A 25,680-nucleotide genomic window follows, 5' to 3' on the forward strand; every position below is an offset into this window, starting at 1 on the left:
ACACTTTTAAATTATTATTATTAATAATATTATTATTATTATTATTATTATTATTATGATTTCCTGATTTTTCCCCCCAGGTTTTCAGGATCTTCCATCCAGTCACCTCTGTAGCGGCCACAGCAGCCTCTAAGCCCCGCCTCCAGAGCCACCTTGTGGGATCGTTACAATTGGATGCCGCGGTGCGTGCAGCCGTGGACCGGCCGCCCAATGTGGCTGAGCGTGTGGACGCGGGCGGTCGCAACTTGGGGCTGTGTGCATCTCTGTCGACGGGAAGAGCGAACACGATGCAGGATCAGACGTAGAAGCATGTAGTGACACCGGAGGAGAGCAGCTTCCATCATGATGTTTCGGATCCAGTGAAGAACAGGAGAAGTCACGTTGCACACAACCATGGGTGGCCAGATAACCAGGAATACTATTTACGGTAGGGATATTCACATTAGATAATTATTATTATTATTATTAGTACTAATAGTAGTAGTAGTATTTATAATTATGATTTATTATAAGTGTTAGTATTATTATTATTCATATTTTTATTGTTAGCATTATTATTTATTAATGTATGTATTTATTATTAGTAGTAGTATCATTTCTGTTATTATCATTATTGTTATTATTATTAGCATTATTCACATTATTATTATTATAGACCGTATTCTCTGACTGTTGGAAGAGTTGAAATTGCTATAATACTAGATTATTAATGTACAAATTATAATGACAGCTGCCTCCACCAAGTTGGAGATGAAGGTGTAGTTTGTGTCCTGTCTTTGGTCGTGTGTAGATTCTGCACTACAACCAGACAACTAGATTTCAATTCTACCACTTCAATTCAGACATAGAGCTGTGGTTCTCAACATGAGGTCCGGGGGACCCCCACGGCGGTCCTTCAAGAGGCCTCAAGAGGCCCTCAACAAAAGTATCCCAAGTCCAACTTCATAATCTTCTCGTTTGCGAGATGTTAGCATTATTCGAGAAAGCACCGTCGTGACTATTTTAAATCATATGCGCTGAGGTAAAAAAAAAAAATCATATCTAACAATACAACTCCCACTCAAAATCTTTTCAAATGGGGTCCGCAACCTGTTGGGTGTAAAACTGAGGGTCCTCGGTATGAAAAAAGGTAATACCGAGTAAAACCAACTTTCTTATTTATAATCTTATTTTGGTTGCGATAAACATGTTTTTCTTTCCTGGAGGCTGCCAAATTGTCATCTGAATGAAATGAACGGTACTTAGACCGCAAATGAATCTGGCAGAAATTGGCCACTTGACTTTCAACTTGCAGCCAGAGCTCTACAGCGAGAACACTTGGTAGTTTTTGTGTGCGTGCATTTATTATTGAAGCCAAATTGAGCCGGGGGGGAATTAAAAGCCGTGTATGCAGTGCAACACGGACGTCCCCTGGTTAATTGCTATTCCACTTACTGCCAGTACCAATGTCACACACCGCCGAGGCCTCTTCTAAAGACACTGCCTGGGGATGAAACCCAGGGGAGCTGTGCAGGAAGCCAGGTGATTGGTGCCAGGGCCACCCTTTTGTCCTCCACGATAAATAACAACAGCGGCGGCGGCGGTGGTGGCAGTCACAACGTGTGCACGTAATATTATCTCCCTGCTTAAGCTGCAACCTGTGCCTGACATTTGTCATGGCAACTGTCTTTATCATGGCAACTCTCTTTATCATGGCGACTCTGTTCAGCGTTAAACTTCTGGCATCTCGCTCGGGTTTCACCGCAATAATTCAGAGGCACATGCTTGGCCAAGTTGAAAACGAAAGCACCAACATTCTAAAACAAGGCTTTTATTTTTTAATATATGTCATTTTTTTTAAGATTTGGATGTATGCATTTGTGTGTGAGTTGAGTATAGTGCATGGGGAGTCAGTATGGAACAGTGTATTCAGTCCCCTACTTGCATGTAGAATGCACTGCTATTGTGTGGACATGCCATACAGGATGAGGGGCATTTGCAGCCATGACATCATGGATGGAATATGATTACATTACTTTTCTTGCAAAGAGCACTGTTGTTGCATGGAGAGCATCATTACATCATCAGCATTGACAATTGTTGTACATCAAACCAGAGCATATGAAGAACTCAATGAAGCAGTTCATTCTAAAACAAACCCTTCCCGTTCCCCAGAACACTTTTAAAAGAGCATTTAAATGTGGGGGGAAAAAACCCCAGAACAAGTATGTATTTTACCAATTTTACCAAAATACTGCTCGTGCCTTGACTCTGAGACGACGCTGCAATGCAAAAACACAGCAAGTGGCCTGATCTCAGGAGGTCGCATGGTGAGATGTTACTAGGGATGCAACAGTACACGGAATGTTATCGAACCATTCAGTACGGCGCCTATGGTTCAATACGCACGTGTGAACCCCCTGTATTACGATATTAGGGCTGTGCTACATGACCAAAATCTTCTATCCCGATATAGGTCATTTCCTATGTTTATAACAATATACAGCACGTATTATGTATGTTCAATTAATAAATAGTTTATATCAGGCGCTTGTCGGGCCGTCCCAAATTCACAGGAGAGGCAAAATAAGCGACATACAGATCAAAATCCGACTTATTCGCAAAATTGAAGACTGAAAGTTTAATTCCCTGAAACCTTGAACTAATTCGCGATGGGCAAGGCAGAAGCTGCCTCGGCTTCAGCTCGGTCGTCACCCTCACCCTCGTGTCGCAGACGGGCAAATGTTATGATCCATGATCCATCGAGCAAGTCACTCCCCGAAGCCCCACGTTCCGTCTTGTTTGTTTACACTCCCTCCCGCGTGCAGATAACCCGAAGCACCCTGATGTGAAATATTGCCCCGAAGCCGTTCTGCCGCCGATTTGCGACTTAGCCATAGAAACGGTATAAAAAAGATATACGATAGTCGTTTTCCTATCGTCTCCCCGCACGGCCCTGTACGATATGCCTTTTATTTTCCTGTGATTTACGAAACTTGCTTATTGCGCCGCAGACTACACGCACGTGTTGCGCTCCGATCCACGGAACATCTCTGGTGCCCATTAGAATTTCCCTGGAGCTTATCAGCGCTCCGTATACAAATGCGAGCTGGAGAAGAGATGAAACTGCTTCCGAGAGTGTTGACATGATTATATTTTTACAGAAGAACCTCACCATTAAGGAATAGGTTCGTCGTATAGGGTACCAACTTGATGTTGCACTTTATGTTATTTTTACATGTAATAACGCCTATACAAGCATGTACCCTGTTTATTTCAAATAGAGAAGGCAAAGTACCTACAGGTTGTCAAAGCTAAGAAGCACTTTTAATTGACATACAGTAGAGACACAAACCGGGCCGACTCAATCATGCTGCCATTTTTATGAATAGACAGTTTTATTTGTCTAGAAATAAAATAACATTTACATTTAGTCATTTAGCAGACGCTTTTATCCAAAGCGACTTACAATTGTTCAAACACCGACGGACGCAGCCATCAGGAGCAATGAGGGGTTAAGTGTCTTGCTCAAGGACACTACAGCATGCTAGCAGGAGGAGCCTGGGATCGAACCAGCAACCTTTAGATTACTAGACCACCAGCTCTACCGCCTGAGCTACCATCCCCCCCTAAAATAAAGTGGTCATGGTTTAAAGGGGGATGCGTTTTTATTTTATTCTTCAAAATAAAGATACCGAAAGCGTACTGTTACCGTGATGCAAAAACCGTGATACATACAGTACCGAACCGTGGGCCCGCTCACGTTGCATCCCTGGATGTTGCCAACCCTGGTCTTAATTGATCTGTGTCCCAGCCACACTGGAAAGCTTGCTTTTGACCCGCCAAGGTCACAGGCGGATGGAACAAGAATTGCTTTCTTGGAGTTTGGGCGTGCAGGGACGACTTCACTTGCAGTTGATATTATATGATGATATGACTTCCAACACCCTTTTTGAGGTGTGGCGGGGACTTATTGTTAGTCTCAAACATTAAGCGGGAATAGGATGAAGGGAAGCGTAAGCGCGGACTTGTATTATGAGCCAGATTTTCTCCAGTGTGGAGGTACGATGTTGTGAATTTCTTGGACAGAATGTTCAATTAAAGTCAATTAAAAAGAGCAACATGTATGAAATTTTCTATATATATATATATATATATTTTTTTTTTCACAGGACCTTTAAAAACAGGGAAAATGTCTGTTGTAGTAAGGGTTAGAGGTCCAAAGACTGGTATGGTTCCTTAATTAGCGAACCCCAAGTCACACTTTTGTAGGTGTTGTCTCCACCGAGCTACACATCCTGAGTCTAACAATGCATTACTTTGCATCATTGCTCCTCAAAGGTGTTTAATTAGTACACTTTATTATTTAATGACATGCGTCTCTTTAAGCTTATTTCATAGACCACTTCATGATTTATTTCTTATATTTCTCTTCTGTTGAATTTCTTTCTACCCTTCCTGTAACTCCACTGCCTGTTTTTAAGCGTAGTTCCCCAGACACAGACGCAGACAAACAGTTTAAACACAAACCAGTTCACATTTGGCAACATATAGAATAACAGAAGAAAAGTGCATGTTACAGGAGATTAGCAATGACTGGAATTACCAAATTCTTTATTTTAACTGCTTCCAGATGCCCAATTTTCCTTGGAGGTTACCAAATTGTGTCTTTAATGTCTTTTTCCATCAAGTGCCCAAATAATGTGTTTGTGCTATACATTATATATACACTCACCAAGCACTTTATTAGGAACACTACTAATATTGGGTGGGGCCTCCCTTTGCTCTCAAAACATCCCAGTTCTTCTTGGCATCGATTCCACAAAATGTTGGAAACATTCCTTTGAGATTCTGCTCCGTGTTGACACGGTTGCATCAAGCAATTCCTGCCGATTTGTCAGCTGCACATTCATGCTGCGAGTCTGCCGTTTTATCACATCCCAAAGATGTTTGTGGCTTGGGGATGGTGTGGTTTGAGCAGCCACACCTGTCCTGGGTCTAGGTAATTGGGGCCAGGATCAGTGTGGCTGCATACCTGTTGTTCGTGGCTTGGTCTAACGACCAACAGGTAAAACACCCCATCCCCACACACACTCAGGAGAGGAGCCCTTGTCATGACATGCTGTCCATCTGCTCCTGGGCTTATTCTAAACAGCCCACTCTCTACAATAAACTGTGTGTCTACAACTCTGTTGTCTCTGTCTCAGTGCCAGAGGTCCCTGAAAACGCCACTTGGATGGCATGTGGTAGGCGGAACGGCCACAGTGTTCTATTGGATGCAGATCTGGTGACTTGGAGGGAAACTGAAGAATATTCAACTCATTGTCATATTTATGAAACCAGTTTGAGACAACTTTTGCTTTGTGCCATGGAGCATTGTCATGCTGGAAGTAGCTGTTCGAAGATGGGTCAATTGTGGCCATGAAGGGATGCACATGTTCAGGAACAATACTCGAATAGGCTTTGGCATTTCAGCGATGATTGATTGGTATTAAAAAAAATTCTAATCATTTCCCCACATTACACCACCGCCACCAGCCTGGACTGTTGACACAAGGCAGGTTTGGTCCGAACTGTTGACCCCAAATTTTCACCCTACCATCAGGGTGTGTCAGCAGAAATGGAGATTCATCAGACCAGGCTTACGTTTTTCCAATCTTCAACTGTCCAGTTTTGGTCAACCTGTGTCAACTGCAGCCTCAGCTCTGTTCTTGGCTGACAGAGGTAGAAGCCGACGTGGTCTTCTGCTGTTTGTAGCCCAGCCGCCCATGGCTCAACGTGTGTTGCATTCTGAGATGTTTTTCTGCTCACCACAATTGTACAGAGCGGTCATCTGAGTTACCGTAGCCTGTCTGTCAACTCAAACCAGTCTGGCCATTCACTGTTGACCTCTCTCATCAACAAGGTGTTTCCGTCCACAGAACTGCCGCTCACTAGAGGTTTTTTGTTTTTCGCACCATTCTGAGTAAACTCTAGAGACTGTTGTGCGTTAAATTCCCTGGAGATCAGCAGTTACAGAAATACTGAAACCAGTCTGTCTGGCGTCAACAATCACTGAGAGATCACACTGAGATCACATTTTCTCCCACATTCTGGTGGTTCTCGTGAACATAAACTGAAGCTGCTGACAATCTGCATGACTTTATGCATTGCACTACTGCAACACAATTGTCTGATTACATAATTACATGAGTAGGTGTACAGGCGTTTCTAATAAAGTGCTCTGCGAGTACATTACACCATTTCTTTGAATCTTTGATTAATTTACCTATTTTCTTTCCCCTGCTGTAGAACATTTCAGTTGGCCTGAGTTACTCTTACCCTTGACATTGATAGATGTCTTCGTTTTTCTGCCTAGATTCTCTGGGTGGGTCATTCCCTACCGCCTCCCACCGGTGCCAGCACAAGCCCAAGCGCTGCCTCCCAAGCCAGCAGTGGGGCAACCTCTCCTCCTTCCCTCTCCTCTTCCACCCCAGCGCCAAGGGCTCCCAGATACTTATGGACATGTCCCAGCGGGCGGTCAAGAGACAGGCCAGCTTCTGCAATGCCATCACCTTCAGTAACAGGCCCATCGCTCTTTACGAGCAAGTCCGGCTGAAGGTAAACACAAGAGCGTCACGCAATAACTTCCATTCGTTTAGTCGGTTTAGGATTTTCTCTTGTTTTTTCCCTTCTCATGTGTGGACCAAAGGAGCAGCTGAGGACAAGTTTCCACTGCGTCTATCAGGTCATCTATGTCATAAAAAAAGTGACTAGGGTCAAGCGTTGCCATGTGAGGAATACTCTTATCTTGCAGAGTAAATGCAACATAAATAGAGGTTCTGAATAACACAGGAATAGCACTGCAGTAGGCAACAACATACCTGGGTGTTTAATCTTAGAGTTGTTGTTTGTCACAGATGTTCTGTCCAGCATATGGTTGACAGAACATCCAGGGTCAGAAGAATACCCTTCACATTAAAGGTTGCACTCAAATCTAATCGGATTGTCCACAGGTCTGAGTAAGAAACTATTCCGTACCCTCACTAGATCACAAAAAGGCAGTGCTGCTGGAGCGGAGCTCTCCGCCTCGGTTTCACATCCAGGGACCCATCCAGGATCAATCCCGACAACCTGCCCAAGTACGCCTGCCCGGACCTGGTCTCTCAGAGCGGCTTCTGGGCCAAGGCTCTTCCTGAGGAGCTGTCCAATGAGGGCAACGTCATCGCCTTCTGGGTGGACAAGAAGGGCCGGGTGTTCTACCGAATCAACAACTCCAGCCCCATGCTGTTCTTCAGCGGGATCCACGCCTCAGAGCCCCTCTGGGCTCTGATCGACGTGTACGGCCTCACTCGAGGAGTGCAGCTACTGGGTGAGTCTCATGATTAGAGCGCCATGTTCCACTTAATCCTCCAAAGCCTATCACAGAGGGATAGTGGGAAAATATGGTAGAGTTAGTGTATTTACTAGGTGGTAAGTTTTAGCTCATCATGAATGAAACAGGAATCTTTTTTAAAGCCCCAATACTTCAGTCCATATCACGCCATTTCCAAGAATCATACTCCCTTTCTCCAAAGAACAGAAAAGGGCTGTCATCACCACTAATAAAAATAGAAGAGGCTCCCATATTGGGTAGATAGTGTGATTTAACCAAATTTTAACAAATCACAAGTGGCAGGCTATGTTGTGATTTGCTGTTTGAGGTCCAACGCTGGAGTGCGACTATCTGGAGTTCAGCTGTCTTGTTGTCGGGAGCCGTGATGCCACGCAGCACGCAGCTCTTATTCCTTGACAGACAAGAGGTTAGGAGGATGTCAGGTGGCAACACGTCTGGGGTCCAGACAAGCAAACCTGTCTTTACTCTCTGGATCTGGAGAAAAGCTTTGTCTGGAAACTATAGAGAAAGCATAGACATAGTTCCTCAATAGAATATAAATACCGGTAATCAATGAAGTCATGTCAATGCTAGGTTGAATTTCATTTTGAAGTCCATTTTACTCTAGTTCTTGCCTATGAATGGCAAAGACGGAAGCCCTTCTTCCAGTCTTTCAGCCCTTCCTACACTTGAGACTGCTTTTAGCACAGATGACATAATCTCAATGAAGGAAGGCCCTGAGCTCTTAAGTCAACTGAAGGGTCTGTCACTATCGGCGTTCCTCTATACCAGAGCGTCACTCGTCAGGAACATGGTATATCTCAAAGCCCTAGTATTGTCTTGGCAGTTGGCCGTGGTCCACAAGCACTTAGTCCCTGAAATATGGGCGGAAACATCAAAGCCCGGCATGGTAAACTGGCACATGTGCTTATTTTCCTTGAACAGTGGGGGCACATTACTTTGCTTAATGATGCTTACACAAGGCTCTAACGTTAGCGCTGCACCAGCTGATAAATTCGGCCAGATTTCACCTGTTGTTTCCAAAGCCGTTTATCACACAATCTGTCCAGGTGGGAATTTTAGATCCCCGGCATTTGGTCTGGACCTTGGGCAAATGAAGCGTGCTTTTGTGAACTCATTTAGATGCAGTTAGATGACCTTGATTTGGCACTTGAGAAAGAAATGGAAAAAAACAAAGCCACCCCTTAAAAAAAAGGTAAGCAATTTTTAAGTAAAATGAGGAAAGCATAACTTTATTTGAAGGTTATTCATTTCATGTTTCATTTTGATTCCCCCTCCTCCAGATACCGAAACCATAGTTCTGTGCAAGCTTGGCATATAGCGTAGAATTAACCTGCCACCCCAATGCTGCCCGTCCCCTTCAAGGGAGTCAGACAGTCCATGGACATTAACTAAAATCTTCTCGGAGGTCCAAGCTGCTCCAATTTTCTGAACAACAGCCTTGCTTTTCATATTTGATGGATTGATTTTAAAAGTATCCCTGACCACACGCCGGCACATATCAGTATAACTCCAGCAACTCTGCTGTGCAGTTCCACTACCCACGGGCTAGACTGCCTACACTAAAAATGAAAAACATCCCTGGAGGACTGTTGCATATGAAGAAATTAAGTAGAATTCTGTGGTGAAGATGGGTTATTCTGGAAAGGCATTCATGTTTTATATTGAACTAGTTCACATGGCCATTGGCCACATTGTATAATTTCCATGTATTCATTCAAAACACACACTTAAATTGGATGGTTATCATCTGAAGATATCTTTTGCCTTAGCTTTGGAATAATCCATTTGATCTTTTCCCGACATAAACGCCGCATTCAGTAATTTATCAAAAGCCCCGTCACTTTCCAAAGATGCGATCTGTAACACTCTCAGGCTCCACTCCCGATGTGTGAGTATGTGTGAGGATCTCTTCAAGGGAAGCGTTGTTTTGTCTTGAAGCCGCTACCAAGGGAGCACAGTTCGGTAACTAGCCACCCATGCAAGGAGTCAAAGGTGATCGTGAGAGCAGCGAGCCTACTTGAAAGCTGAGATGTTGTTGCATAACGGAGGAAGGCTAAATTAATCTGCCGGAATCAAACTGAGCCTTGGGGGGGGTGGTCCAGACCAACAATGCTGCCCATGCAATTTAAGAAGGATCTGTTACATCACCACCCTCTTCCTACTCACGCAGCTATCAATATAGACTCACGAGCCACCGCTAGGGGGATGGTATAGAATGGACCGAGCCATTATGCATTTGTGCCACTTCAGTGGCACCTTTAACATTTTTTAGTTAAAGGGCAATTTAATTTGTTATTTTCCACATTTCCCTAGTTAGACTATTGCTGACATTTAATATTTCTATTCACAAATGTCAGATACTGTTTGTATTATGGCATTTGACCATTTCAAAAAAAAAAATCTGGCCAATATCATCTCTTTGCATCCTATCATGCATCATTTACCTGCAATATTTGCTGCATTTTTATCATTTGTATTAACTGTAGGATTTAGACTGGATATTGTCAGATTTCTATAAAAATAATTTCCATTTGTTACTGGCTGGGCTATGTGAAGAAGATGCATTTTCACGTCAAACTTAAAAGTGTAATATGTTTTTATTTTATGACACGTGAACTGCAGTGTTATGGTATCACAGATCCGTTGGTGAAGTGCACGGGCGCGGCACGGCATGCCGTAAATATTTTCTCCACTGCATGCAACCAGGCAGCCTTTTCAATAGAAACACAAGATAAAACTACATAGAAATGTTTTTGTAAAGAGTGCAATCAATTTAAATGTGTTTACACGAGTCTACATTGTACAAGAGACCTAGAACTGCTGTCGGATTTGCTTATTGATCAAGACCCATTTTAAATACAAAGAACAAACCTATTATAACTTACAGCTACCCCGGGGTTGAGGTGTCCAGTCGGAAAATAACCCCCTGGGATGGCCATGTCCCTTTTTATTACAAACTTCTCTTCAGACACTCCTTCTCTCGCTTCCACTCGCAGTAGTGTTGTGTCGTTCACAAACAATCCGGTTCTTTGGAACGGCTCTATTGTGGGAACAAAGGGAACTGAATATCGCAGATGACACTTTTTTGCCAAGTTTTACAACCCACCAATGAACTTGAACCCCGTCTTTCCCCTCCCCCACAGTCATATACACTAGTTATTTATGGAAGACTACTATAAAAACGTTTTTTATACCTTTTAACTTAAAAAAAAACAGAATTATTTTTTTTGTGCTTCCTAAATATAAAGATACCAAAACTGTACCCTTACCCAAAAACCGGGACATATCAAACTGTGGGCCCACTGTGTCGTTGCATCCCTAGTCACATCCCACATTAACAGTTGACCCAAAAACAAAATACATAACTGCAAAATTGCCTAAATTTAAAATACTCTCTTTTATATATCGGCCACTAGGGATGTGCATGATTAGCCGACTAGTTGATTAAACATTGTTACCCTCGCTGGTCGGCACCAGAAATACGAGTCAGTTAAAGTTATTAGCCCCAAATGTTTTGTTAATGTACAAATTTAATTTACATATTGACATTATGTGCACTGAAATGTGGCATACAGAAGATTGTTTTCCCGGTGTCGGTGTCGGTGTTGGTTTCCCTCGTTAGGGATCCCTCATTTGGCGCATTTCCCAGGGATGCTTACCTGCTGCACCTTACCTGTCCCCCGTCTTTGCAGCGCCCCGACCTCGCCGCTGCCGGGTCCGCGGACTCAGTTACTCGCTCCACCTCCCGCATCCCCCGGAATCCCAGACCACCGGCGCACCTCTGCCCGGTCCGTCGGGGAGGTGGAGCTTGAGTGTTTGCGATATATCCAAAAGATGGTGAAGTATGCATGGGCAGCAGCCTTTAAAACATGATTTGGTTATTGAAGAATGTGATTAACCGTTTCCCATGGCTCTTATAATATACACAAATAGTTAGTTAGTTAGTTCCTCCCTTTCCTTCTGAAACATTGGGCAACGAGCCCCCACCATTTGCTCCTTACCAGAATGGCTTCTTCTCGTCGTTTCCGTAACATGCTTTTTTTTTACGGGGTGAGGTTTTTAACCCCACGCCCAACCCCCAACCTGGGGAGGACCGGATGCTGACTTACCCGTGTCACAAAGGCATTCTTGGCAGTGCTGACTTACTCATTATTATCATTATTATTACTGTTATCATTATTATATATTCACAATAATAATAATAATAATAATAAGTTTGAGCCGTTCCATCAGTAATCCGTCTATAGAGAAGGGGGCCGCGGCGGACTGCAGCTGGCGGCCGCCGGCGACGGGCGTAAAGCTCTCATATTATATATGAGAGCTTTACGATGAAGGAATATTTTTCACAATATACGTAATGTTTTTTCTGACTTTGAGTCTAAGTTTAAACTTCCATTTAAACGTCAGGGAAATGAGTCATTGGGAACATCCCTATGGGCCACCGGTACAAAACAACATTTAAAGCTCCACTTCTTCCATTCCTCCTATGAATGCTCCCGGTTCATCAGAAAAGGCCCAAGGATTCAGGTCAGAAAATCACAAAGCTTTATTTTGTCTCGACCGCCAAAGGTGCAGAAGAAGAGGAATCGAGGAAGGATTTAAAAATGGCATTTAATGGCACAACCTGAACTGGGTCCTCCTTTTTGTCCCTCGCACAAGGTGGCATTGTGCCGACGTTTTCAATCGTCTCGCTTTATTCACCCGCCGCCTTTTACCGTCTTTTTCACTTTTTACAGTCTGCTTTGAATGCCGCACTCTGTCTGGGCAAAGCACGCCCAGTGGCGGAACACGGTCTCAAAAGAAATTCATTGATGTATTCCATTTGCAGGAAAAGTTCAGTGGTTCAGTGTACTTAAACGAGCATGTGTAATTACTGGGGTGCGGGGTGGGCGGTTTACCCTAGAGGACGACGACTGTGCAGACTACCGCTGTGTTCTCTTCATGGCGGACTGCTGTCGGAGACGCGACTTTGGCCGCAGACCTTCCCCACATTGATTTATGTGCGGGAGCGGTCACTAGTGTCACTTTCGAATTCCTACACATTCTGCCGCACGCATTTCGATATAACTCAAATAGCTCCTTGACGCTTTTATAGTCGCTGTGATGATTTGGTGCTAAATTCACTAAAAAGGTGTCGTGGATTGTCGACCTCCCCTTTGCGAAGGTGTGGGGAGCGTCGTAGAATCCCCCATTCCTACAGTGCAGGTGTGATGGATGGCTGATGGGCGCGCTGAGTGGAAGGCTTCTCCTGATGGATGGCAGAGGCTCTCCGCTAAGTTTGTTTACTGGAGTCAGATGAGTCACTCCATCACCGGCGCAACGGCAGCGATCCTCCGGGCCGGCATCGGCCAACATCATCTTAGCGGCGGCGTTCCCTCCCCGCGTCATCAGAGATTAATCCAAAATGGCTGCCAGATTGTCATGTCGCTATAAGGCGCCTCGCAGGTGATTAAGAGGAGGCCGCCGCCATCGATCACCGGTGAGCGTGGCGGCGCAGCGGGGCACGGGGCCTGCAAAGCGTTGGAGCAAAACATCTGCTGCGTACCCCTCCCCAGTCCCCGACGCCTCACAGGAAACGGGAAAGAAATGCGCGACGTGTGGTGTTTTTCGTAATACTGCAGAGTGTATCAGTTCAACAGGACGGGCCCTTTGGGTAAATGTGAAGGCTGGCAATAAACAGCAGTTACTTCCATTTCAGAAATACCCGATAGGGCTTCAAACACCAGTGACGTTTGAGAATACGAAAAGAGCTGTGTCGGTTCATTATCAAAGGGATATTTATGGGGGAAATTTGCCTTTTCGTCCGCCTTTACCAGAGTCAGACGGGCGATACCAATTTCAACCCTGTGTCCGTCCAGCGCAGACCATGATAGCACAACACAAGGCCGGAGATGGGATCGGCTCCTGTGAAATTTCCGCCGTGGAGCACCTGGAGCGCCCCTTTATTGTCTTTTGTAAATTGATCGTCATGTGAAGGATATAAAGGTTGAAAACATGGCCCCCGTCCGAATGCAGTGGAGTGGCCCTGAAACGTTAGTAGAGGAAAAACAACACGAAGGTGGGTTTGTGCTTGACCGACATATCGTGGAAATGACTGAATGGGCCATTTAGACCGTTGCACACTAGTTTCCTTTCTTTGTGTCTATTTATGTCCTTACACACACACACACACACACACACACACACACACACACACACACACACACACGCACACGCCTCCCGTATTGTTTGACTTGTCATCGCACGTCTGTCATCCATAGCTGCACGTGTACACGCCTATGTATTGAGACTGAAGTGGGACACGGTATGGAACCCACTCAGGGGTCATGCAGGTGAAAAAAAACCTAAATGGTTTCCAACCTCCAGGTGAACTGCACCAATCAGCCGCTATGGAAAAGAGAGGTGCGCTAAACGCTCGGGAGGCGAAGGGGAATGCAGCAAGCGGCTTTGGAAAAAGACACATGTTGGTCTTGTTTGCAGGGAAGACGCAATTATGGCCTTTTGTATTAGAATTGTGGTGAAATAAATGGAGTGCGGCTGCGTCTTCGCGACCAGACTCCTACTCTCTGGCTTTTAAATCGTTCCCGCTGCGCCCCCCGCCCCCCCGCCCGGGGAAGGCAAAGAACCTGTGATTATATCGGTAGACTTTTAAGACTTTAAATATCTCAGAGTAAACCTACGCTGTTGTAATTGCAATGTTACAAACTGACGCTTTAACAATGGAAACGCTCGGAACAAACAAAAAAAAAAAAAAGAAAAAGAAAAAAGAAAGAGGAAAAGCAGCAGCGAGGTCAGATTTCTAGAGGGAGAAAGGCTTTAATGTCCGCGCATCATAAACATTTAGAAGTGTCCCTCTTATTTCTGCCGAATTGGGCTGAAAAGCCCACACCCCGCCCCCTTGGCTTTTCTTCTCCTGCAGACTTGCATTCTTGGTCCAGGCCTGCTCCCACCCTCAGTAAATCATCCGAAAATGCACCCGATCGGATTAAAGTTGCGTTAACGTTGTGTTGCAAGGGCGCGGACCCCGTGCGGGGTGGGGGGTGGGGTGGGGTGGTTTGGGGTGGGCAAAGTAAGCCAGCAAGTCACCGTGGAGATCTCCATACAGTCCAACATTGAACAGCCAAGCATTTGGGTTTCACAACTCCTTCCACTCCCCCCCCCCCCCCCCCCCGCCCGTGTTTTTTTTTGGGGGGCTTTTTTTTGGGGGGGGGGTCTCGTGACATATAATCAGACTATTTCTGGCTCTCGTCATCAGAGTGAAATGTTAACGTGATACAAAATTGACTTATAATAAACCTCTAAATAGCTGTCATAAAGAACATTCCCGCTCCTAAAATACTCCATTATTTGGAGGACATCTGCCAGTTTATATACAGTGCATATGGCAAGTTACGGCCCGTGCACTCGAGTCGGCTCTGTTCTGAAATGATCTCAGCACTTGGAATTTATTTGGTTCTCTCAGGCACAATATGTTGCCCCGGGACGGGCCGTTGCCATTTAATCGGCCCAGATGGAAATTAACAGATTCGCTGAGAAATCGAAATCGGAATCCTAACGGAGACCGTCAACACGAGGATCTTGGGAGCCGGGATGTGCCGAGAAAGTATCCAGAGAGGAGGCTAATCACCGTCAGATGGCCCTGTGTATGTGTGTGTGTGTGTATGTGTGTGTGTGTGTGTTATTGTGTGTGTGTGTGTGTGTGTGTGTGTGTGTGTGTGTGTGTGTGTGTGTGTGTGTGTGTGTGTGTGTGTGTGTGTGTGTGTGTGTGTGTGTGTGTGTGTGTGTGTGTGTGTGTGTGTGCATTTTCTCCTCATGCCCCCTACCCTGAGACTGATAATTGGAGGAATGTCTTACAAAACAGTTCTGTAAAAAAAAAAGATCCTACCAAGATTGTGCGTGTGTGTGTGCGTGTGTATATATATAAATAAATATATATATATATATTTGATTCATTTATTTATTCATTGGTAATGCCTATTTAATTTTGCACCAGATATTTTTGATTGGAAACAGAAAATGTCATGACCGGGGCTTAGTGGTTAATGCAACTTTTCACATTCAAGTTTAAAAAATGTAAAAGTGAACTCTTGCCATTGTTGCCAGGCAACTGAAACGTTGTCCAGGAAGCCTGTGTATACGTCTTAGCCAATCTTTTTGTATGTTTATTAAATATTTTTTAGACAAAAAAAATATTTAATAACGAGGGGAAAAATATCATAAATAAATAAATAATTTGCTGTGTTTTTACCTTTTTCATTGTTTTTTCTTATATTCCTAAAATAAAAAACAAAAAATACATGTCAGTGGAGACCGGCCACGTGCAGTACAACCTACTACTACTACTGACCTGCATGTCAATACCTAGTCCCACCCAGACACACATTCTGCGGCTGCTATCTTCCCAGGGATACCACTCCTTAAAAGCCCATCGATGTCTGTGAATTCTCACTGGAGTCCCCCCCCCCCCACCCCCTCCCCCGATAAGCAAAAGCCTCTCGTCTCCTTTTTTGGGACAACAGTCAGTCAGTCCCCCCCACCACCACCACCCCTTTCCCCTTCTCCATCCTTACTCCTCATGACAGATGACTTCACTCACTCAATCTAGAGTAGACTGAGCCCTAGATAGCCCACCCCGCCCCCCAAATCCCAGGCATGCATGCATGCTTAGTGCAAAAACCTTGTTGGGCACACACACACACACACACACCCACACACACACACACACACACACACAGCTGACCTTGTATAGAGGTTTTCTCTACGTTAAAAAAATCCCCAAAACAAGCCTCCAAAAATGCCTCCTAATCCTCGTTCCAGCGGGCCAAGAAACGAACCTAACCTTCCCTTGTGCGTTTGGCGCTGCCTCAGGAGGGTCAATTGCTAAAAAAGGCAATTCCTCCGAGAAGGAATTCGGATCAAAATTCTCCATTATTCATCGGGTGGAAGTCGGGAGGAGTAATGGGAATTTAATGTCGTTGAATCGAGGTGCAACGCTGTTTTTAATCCCCCTCCACCCAGCGTCTTGACATTCCTGACAACTGGTTTTACTGGAAAACAGTCGTCAGAATGGACTTTCTGTCTCTTGCGGTTGCCTGGTTTTTGTGTGTTTTGCAGGTATCAAATTCCTCCACCGCTCTGAAGACAAATTAGTTTTTCCACCAACGGTAAAGGAACGCAAAATGATCCAAATGAGCGTTCTGGCTATTATTATTATTATTATTATTATTATTATTATTATTATTATTATCATTATTATTATTTATTTATTGTTTGTTATTTATTTATTTTCTACAGAGTTACCCTGGGGCACAGTGTTAATCCGCCCATGTGTTCGTCTCATTTAAACAGTTCCATCCCAAAGAATGAATGCCACTTAACTCGAATTAAAACATAATTTTTTTACGAGGGGGTAATCTCAGCCCCGCATGTCGTAAAATCTGTATTGTTTTCCGTTCTGAAGCTAAGAGTGATTGAACTTCCTATTGAAAAGTCAACTTTCGAGTGCCCAAAACATTAACTTTTCAAAGTGATGTATTAACGCTGTTACGTTCGATGCGCCTTATTGTAAAAGCCTCTGGCGCGTCGCCCGAATGAAGCAAAAGAAACTCGCGGCGCGTTCGGCCTCATTGAACGCCGGGCTTAATTTTCTGGCACAATAGCTTCAAACGGCCTTCGGAGGACAAAGCCAGCCAGCACCTGTCTGGCTGTGATTGACATTTTAATGAGTCGGCGCCCGAAAATGAGCCAATCTGCCGACGCTTCAAAAACCACTTCTAAACTTTCAGTCGCCGCAGTCAAACTCATTGGCTTGGCCTCGGCTGTTAGAAATAAATGAATAAATAAACAAGCAAACAATTAAATAAATAAACCGACCGGCGAGAACCAGTGTTTTTCTGATACGTAGGAGCCGTCTGGAATCGTTGTGCTTCACAGTGGCAGGAAGTCATTCTGGTGTTCCCGACAATAACTGGAATACGTGTTGTTTTTCGGGTTTCTGTTTTTTGCACGCCACAAGGTGCGGCACCTTTGTTCATTCTGTCCTTGCCTGCTTTTTCAACTGCTCGGGAGTATTTATTCTCCCCATCATTTGTACCACAACAGGTACAAACTGTTTTTTTGTTTTTCTTTCCCGACGCAGTGAAGCGGTCAATTTGGGCGCCGCCCGCGGCCCTAAGCGGCATCTGGCGAATGGACTCTTTGATACGGTTTCGCGGGATCGCTGCCTTTAGGGCGATAAGGGGTCTAATAATAAGACCCTCGGGGTGGGTTGTGGACACTCTTGGCTGAGGAAGTAATTAAGGTCAAGCGGTTTATCTGTATCAGGCCGGAGATGTGCTGTCTTTGTGTGATAAACCACTGGTGAGGATCGGCCCATTCTCTCTCTCTCTCTCTCTCTCCCTCTCTCTCTTTCTCTCCCTCTCCCTCCCTCTCTCGCTTAACATTTGTTGAATGTAGACATTCATTTTCCATTATAAATTAAAATAAGCCAATTATATAAAAGTATATCTTAAATATCTGACGATTTCTGTTTTGTATTTTTGTCATTTTGTATACATACAAATTATATATATATTATTATAGATATTATTATAGATATACACCATTGAGCCACAACATTAAAACCACTGACATCTGAAAGGAATGTGAAGGGGTGGGATGTACGAGGCAGCAAGTGAACAGTCAGTTGTTGAAGTTGATGTGTTGAAGGCAGGAAAAATGGGCAAGCGTAAGGCCTCTTTGACAAGGACCAAACTGTGATGTCTAGACGACTGGGTCAGAGCATCTCTAAAACGCCAGGACTTGTGGGGTGTTCCCGGTATGCAGTGGTTACTACCTATCAACAGTGGTCCAAGGAAGGACAACTGGTGAACCGGCGACAGGGTCATGGGGCCCAAGGCTCATTGATGCACATGGGGAGTGAAGTCCAGCCCGTCTGGTTCGATCCCACAGAAGAGCTACTGGAGCACAAATTGCTGAAATAGTTAATGCTGCTACGATAGAAAGGTGTCAGAACACACAGTGTGTCACAGCTTGCTGCGTATGGAGGCGGTCAGAGTGTCCATGTTGACCCCTGTCCACCACCGAAAGCACCTACAATGGACACGTGAGCGTCATAACTGGACCATGGAGCAATGGAAGAAGGTGGCCTGGTCTGATGAATCACCTTTTCTTCTACATCGTGTGGATGGGTGGGGTTAGGGTCCGATCCGATGGAGCGTCTGTGGGATGTGCTGCAACAACAAGCCTGATCCATGGGGGCTTGTTAAGAATAAAGCACAAGTTCAACTGAACTTCACCGCCGTGGGAAATCCGATAGGGTTTCTGTAATACCTGTGCCTTTCAGGGGCAGATAAGAGACACTTTTAACAAGCTGGATCATGGTTGAAAATAGCACTGGTGTAGCACAGTAGGATGCAGTGCGTTATGTCAGTGATAGAAACTGTGTTATGTAAACACCAGAGACTCTGGCTATTTCACGGAGGCGCACTTTAATTTGCGACTAAAGAAGGACGGCATGCTTGTTTTGTCCGAAAATGCCTTTTCTAGAAACCAGAACCCTTTAGCAGACCATGAAGTACCGTCCTAGCCGAAGAAGACATGCATAAAGGCCTCAATGTAAAGGATGAAGGGAAAGAAAAAGGACGTAACGGCCTAATTGGGGTAGTATCTTGTACAGTGGGACAGCCCACGGCACAGCTGTAATGGCTCTTACGGCAGCACTATTTACAACCAAAGGCGCGGAAGGGCGACGGAGATTCGGCTGTGGCTTCGGCTGAATTGCATTTTTCCTCGTTACATAAAGCTATTATGTCTATATTGTGGCGCTGGAGCCTCTGGCCCTCGGCTATCTCCGCTCTCAGAGTCTTCTCGATTAGAGATGCGCCGATCGATCAGCCGCTGACCGGAATCGGCCGGTTTTCAGCTTGATCGGCCGTGACCGGTGACCGGCCAACAGATATGTCTGACTCTGCTCCGGTCAAATCTACACGTCGGACACGGTGCGCACGCACTCGTAAAAATGCTCAAATACTGAAACCCGATACCAACGTGATGCAACGTATTGCAGTTGCCTTAATGACTCTCAGAAAAGGGAGCGAAGGAAGAAAGTGTTGGCGGTTTGAAGGTACTTCAAGATAAACTAAGAAGATTCGATCAATTATTTATTGATCGCTCTTGATGAAAGGTTTGACTCTTTTTTGAGACTCGGTTCCTGATGAATCACTCAGTAAATCAAGTCGTTCGATTGGATTCAGTTGGTTTAATGCACGGTGAGCGAAGGAGGAAGGAGCGTGAACAAGAGTGAGAGGAGTCTGCCTTTTATTATTATTATTATTATTATTAATATTATTATTATTATTATTATTATTATTACAGTTTTTTTGCAATGATTGCAATTTATTTTGGAAACTACCATGTGAATATAATAGAAAGGTATATTTATACTTAAAAGAGAAAGACACTTTAATTTGAAGTTTGAACTTTTTCCATTTCCATCTTAGTTGTATGTTCATCATGAACAATAATAAGCACAAAAACCCAATCCCACTATCGTGGTAACTGAATTGCAGCTGTGGTCCTTATGTGCAGCTGTCCTCACAGTATGTATTTGTCATTGACGTACAGCAGATGTACCCAATGAGACCAAATTATAAGAAAATCTGTCTTCTTAGATCATGGATATAAACTAATCGTGTAAACAATGTAAAAGTTATTTAATAGTCAAATGTTCTGTTATGAACATACTACTGAATAAAAATCAGAATCTGCCAAGAAAATTGCAATCCGTGCATCTCTATTTCGATGCTTCCTTGTATCTATTTCCTGTGGTATTGTTAAAAAGTGTGGAAAAGAGTCAGGTGCATTCACAAAGTATGGATTGCGGCCGCTAATAGCGTCATGGATTGCGCATAAATTTCATGCGCTATCCGCGCTATCTATCTGCGCTATCTATCTGCGCTATCTATCTGCGCTATCTATCTGCGCTATCTATCGGCGCTATCTATCGACGCTATCTATCGGCGCTATCTGCGCCGTCTTAGCGTCCGATTCACCAAAGATATTGCGCTCGTACAGAAATTACAAATAAAAAGGCGGCGGTGCCTCTATCCGCCCTGCTGCGCGATCGGTAAGCATACCCATACCCGCATTTAAAAATAATGGGAATGGTCCGGGGCCCCCCGTAGCGCCCCCCCCGGGGGTACCCCAACAGGCTATGCGACGCACAACAGAGATTTTGCTCGCCGTTGTGCGTTACGCGTACCCCGTTGGGGGCCTCCCCGTGCATAACACCCCCCCTGTTACACATAGTATATACACCAATCAGCCACAACATTAATACCACCAATAACCACCACTAATAACCACCACTAATAACACTAATATTGTGAAGCTCCCCCTCGTGCCGCCAAAACAGCTGTGACCCGTGGAGGCATGGACCTCACAAGACCTCTGAAGGTGTCCTGTGGTATCTGGCACCAAGACGTTTGCAGCGGATCCTTTAAGTCCTGGAAGTTGCGAGGTGGGGCCCCCATGGATCGGGCTTGTTGTTCCAGCACATCCTACAGATGCTCCAAATGTGCCCTAACCCCGACCATCCACGTGATGGAAAAGAAAACCTGATTGATCAGACCTTGCCCGCCAGACCGTGCCTCAACGCTCTGCAGCTGTTGGCGTGGTCCCTCTATGACAGCATGACCTAACTGCTCTGATTCTGCGTCCACAGACAGCGAGATGCTCCCCCTGGACTGCCTGCGTCCCCGCGCCTTTGCCTGCCGGACCTCCATCCGGCACGGCGGCGGCACCGACGATGACCCACACCTCTCCTTCAGCCTGTGCGACCTCGGCCTCCAGCAGCAGCAGCAGCAGCAGCAGCAGCAGCAGCAGCGGGAGCTGGAGGAGGAAGAGGAGGAAGAGGAGGACGGTGAGTGTGAGGACGGACATCAACCACCGTACGGCTCCGTCCCGCAGAACTCCCAGAACTCCCAGCAGTGCTCCATGCTGCCGGCGCCGCTGGACACGGACCTGCACTTCCACGCCACGCGCGGCGTCCACGTCACGGCCCTGGACGCCCGGACTGTGGCCCGGCTGGAGCGGCGCGGCGGGGAGGAGCGGACGCTGGTGTTCACCAGCCGCCCGCTGCGCTGTGGCGAGAGCGCCTTCGTCAAGGTGGGCGCGGCCGGCGGCGCCCGGCCCGGGTCCCTCTCTTACGGGGTGACGTCGTGCGACCCGGCCCACCTGCGGCCCAGCGACCTCCCCTGCAGCCCCGAGTCGCTGGTGGACCGCAAGGAGTTCTGGGCGGTGTGCCGGGTGGGTGCGGCGCTCCAGACGGGCCACGTGCTGGGCTTTGCGGTGAACGCGGAGGGGGAGGTCACCATGAGCCACAACGGCGTCAGCGCGGGGATGCAGCTGTACGTGGATAACTCCCGGCCGCTCTGGATGTTCTACGGCCTGCACGGCTCCATCACACAACTCAGGATCCTAGGTAAGGTCCCCACCCGCCGATAAATACACACTCCTTTGTGAATTCATGCACTCGTTTCCCTGCCTTGAGTCTCTGTCTCCTCATATGTAGCCTGCGCGGTTGGGCTTGACTTTCGACTGACTGTTTGCACAGGGGTTGGTCCATTTTGCCCACTCGGGGCTCAACACTTACCTTTAAAAGTGGTTGCCAGGCGGGCAACCAGGCATCAGCTTTTGGTTGCCGAAACTAAAAATATGGTCACCTTATATTTTGAGCAATAAAGATATTATGCAGTTATACGTCAGCTTGAAAATAAAAAATGTGACATAAACTATCGTTTGAAAGCTTTATTACAGTAACCCGACAAAATTCTTTGCAGTTAGTGTTTTATCTGATACTACCGAGGGGAAGAAACACAAGTTAAGAGAGACAAAAGCTCTGTCACCAAATTGACGAGAAAAATCACTAAAAGTAAAGACATTTCCTGTTGATTTTTTGTTTAGTTATTTGTGTAGGTACACAATATCGTTTCAGTTAGTTTTCGGGTTTTTTTTCTGTAGATTTGAACTAAAATGTTTTTTCACACCTCGTTTCAGTTTTTAGTGCGCTGTGCGAAATGGAAACACATGGATGGTGAAAAAAGGCCTGAAATACACTAATGGTAGTAGCCGATGGTTTTCCGTGTTCCCATGAGCGCGTCACATCCGACACACGTTACACTTTTCCGAGCCTGCGAACCAGCATCGATGAGTGCTTTCCACTGGAGATCAGAGCCCTTCCAGCTCTAATGTAATATCAGAGTGTCGACTGGTTAATCGTTGGCGGAAGGTGTCGTTCTCTCGGAGAGATGAAAAAAAAAGTGCCGCTAAAATGGGTCACCGGCGTTCGCTTGAAAGGCGAGTTGTTTGCCCCCCTGACCGTAATAACCTTGTTCTGCTGCCGTCCACCGGTGCCTGCACCAATGCACGCGCAGCATTGCGGTTTCCGACTGTAACAGCAAGATTTAAATGCCACTAACGCAACAATTTTTTTTATTTTGGGCGCACATTTTGCCCTGAAATGGTTGCCGAGGGCAACAGGGCAACTGTTGCTGTCGAGCCCTGCCATTTGAGCGCATTTTCCTACTTGCTTATCACTTGTCAATAAACTATTTATACTGGAACAATACAGCTCACGCACACATGCTACAATAAACACCAAGTACATAACACGGTGCCTGAACAGAGCCCGTCTGAAAGAATGGAAGAAAACCATAAGTGCGAGCTCTCACCGTTTGGTGTTTCATCAAACCGACTTTGCTCGTTCCGGGGATCTGGGCAGGAATATCGGCGTGGAAGTTACCCAAATGACAACATGTTGGAGGCCAAGAAACGGCTGACTTACCAGGAAACTTCTGGAAATAGGGAACGGATGAGTCGCCGTTGCCGGCGGTGGATTTAGGTCTTTCTTTTTTTTTCTTCTTCTTCTTCTTCCAGTGGTTTCCTCAAATCTCAGTGACTGACGTGAATGTAATTGTCGGGCGAGGAGGAATTTGGATTTCCGTGGCATAGCATCAGTGATAATTATGGGACATTTATGGACACATGATTGGATTTTCCTCAAAAAAGGCACGTGTGCATGTAATCTCTGGATACAGTGAATAAACAGATTATAGTGGACATATCTTGAGCGTATATGTCCGTGCAGAATGGCTTCCAAGTCGTTTCCGTGCGTCGGTTTCCCGTGGAAACGTCTCCGCCCCAACAGAGCAGGTGCAAATGAGTGGAGGTATAATAAGAGAAGAGCGTGGGGGGCGGTGGACTTCCTCTAACAATGGCCCCGCTAATAGCAGTCCTATCGGTGCCATCTACACCCTCCACCCGCTCGGATAGGAGCGTCCGCTGGCCTGGACAGGTTGCTCCGCCTTTCAGTTCAGCTGTGCTGTTTCCTGATGAGAAACCTTTTTTATTTATTTATATATTTATTGTCTTTTTTTTTTTTTTTTTTTTTTATGTCCCACCATCTCTCCTTGGCTTTCAGGTGTGACTCATAATTCTCTTCGCTCCTCCAAAATCATTCCCTGTTGCGCTGCTTCTTAAATCGATATTTCTATTTCGGGATCCCTCGAATTGTGCTTTTCTTTTTCTTCCTGAGCGCTCCGCGCTGCCCAAATCCCACCCTGTATCTGCACTATTTTTTAAAGTTCGGCGCTCCCCTTCGCTGACTGCGTGGTTGGCCGTCGCCTCGGTACACCAGACGTGCATTTAAGGCACTCTCTCGGGGCCAGAAATGCACGCCCCGTGTGCGTCTGTGAACAGGACGCTCAGACGGGGGCAGATAGCGGGAGCAATTGATGCGCAATTGATGGTGCCATTAGTGGCCACAATCCATTCTTTGTGGATTGGCCCCTGTGTGTGCAAATTGCATGAAATTGCAACTTTCCCTTGACCTTTCATGTACCCAATGAGTCATCTGGTGCTGAACGTATGAAATTGAAGTTCAGGACAGAGTAGGCAAGAATGTGTTTCTGTCTTGCGTGGGCCGTCCTCATTCTGGGTGGGGAGACGTGTGATGGTTTCCGTGTAATGACCCCACCGCGCACGCTGTTGTGGTATTATAATATGGACCCCCCCCCCCCCTGCGCACACACTGACCCTCATGCTCTCTCTCTCTCTCTCTCTCTCTCTCTCTCTCTCTCTCTCTCTCTCTCTCTCTCTCTCTCTCTCTGTCCCTCTCCCTCTCCCTCTTTCTCTCTCTCTACCTTCCATCCGGCGTGCGTTCCCTTGCTCATTCTCACCCCTCTCCCATTCCCACCGGTTTCCTCGAGTCATTACCTACTCCAGCCGTACGAAGTGTACATGTGACGCCTGCCGCCCGCCCACTCGCTTCCATGGCAACACCGCGCGTTGCCATGGAAACGTGTAATCCGAGGGAGGGGAAGTGACAATTTTCTTTTCGCGTCTGTGCAACGGGTGTTGCTGGGCCGCGAAGCGGAACAGATGGGAGTCGGCGGTCATTCTGTCATGATCGGATATCCCTGGAATCGGAGGTCTCACGTCCTTATTGCAGTGTTGTAGCCCCCGTTTTCGGCACACCGCGTGACGAAGGACGAGAAAGGAAGTCCTGACAGACAACTCTCAGATTTACTTTCAAAATTATTTTTATTTGTTTTGCATCATTTGAGTTTGCCGTCTGGGCTCTACCGCTCATCACTCCTGGTGAGGTGTACAGCAAACAGGCATATTTAATGAGCTAGAAATATAGGAGTGATGAGATTGAATCCCCCATTGTATAGAAACGTAGAGCCCAACAGGTGGATGCAGGGGAGGTGGAGGGGGGGCAGCAGTGCAGCGAAGCGGTCAGGCAGCGAAGCAGGTAGGGCAGGAGGGAGTGGCCGCCTAAATAGGCCGGCCCATAAGTGCGTGGGAAGTGTGTGGCGCCGTCGAGTTGCCTGACAGAACTCACTCCGCAAGCTATGCATCATTTGCGAATCCCGACCTTTTACAAGCGTGTGTTGAAAGCCTCTCAGATGTATTTGCGTCCTCCCTCCGCACCGCCAGCACCAGTGAGTTCATACGGTAAGAATAGGTGAACGCCAGCCCGGATCAAAGTGTGTATGAATAGACAGGCCAGCTATCTGTCGCCTCCTATTAGAGGTGAACAAGAGGTTTCCAAACAGCTGGGCTGTCACATGAGATGGGGAAGTGGAGCTGTCTCTTAGCTTGTATTGTAAAGAACCTTAATTGTAATAATTATCGGAAAAAATAGAATGGTTTTAGATAGTTACTATATTGGAGAGATACTATTTTCATCCCTGGAGGGAAATTGCGGTACAAAAATAGCGGTTCAAACAATAAAAAAAAAATTCATAGATTAAAAAAAA

The 25,680-nt window shown here is 45.9% G+C and overlaps 1 protein-coding gene across 1 annotated transcript in view; it reads left to right on the forward strand.

The window, feature by feature from the left end:
- The first annotated feature begins 277 nt into the window (after positions 1–277).
- Positions 278–25,680, forward strand: part of LOC307242660 (E3 ubiquitin-protein ligase NEURL1-like) — a 31,339-nt gene continuing 5,936 nt past the window's right edge. Inside the window, exons 1-4 of the mRNA XM_080017193.1 lie at positions 278–427; positions 6,338–6,579; positions 7,009–7,330; positions 21,081–21,839. Coding sequence (XP_079873319.1) covers positions 394–427; positions 6,338–6,579; positions 7,009–7,330; positions 21,081–21,839 — 1,357 coding nt within the window. The 5' untranslated portion in view covers positions 278–393. The remainder of the gene's footprint in view (positions 428–6,337; positions 6,580–7,008; positions 7,331–21,080; positions 21,840–25,680) is intronic.

Source organism: Zeus faber (genome assembly GCF_960531495.2).
Source record: "Zeus faber genome assembly, chromosome: 16".
NCBI classification, from domain to species: Eukaryota; Metazoa; Chordata; class Actinopteri; order Zeiformes; family Zeidae; genus Zeus; species Zeus faber.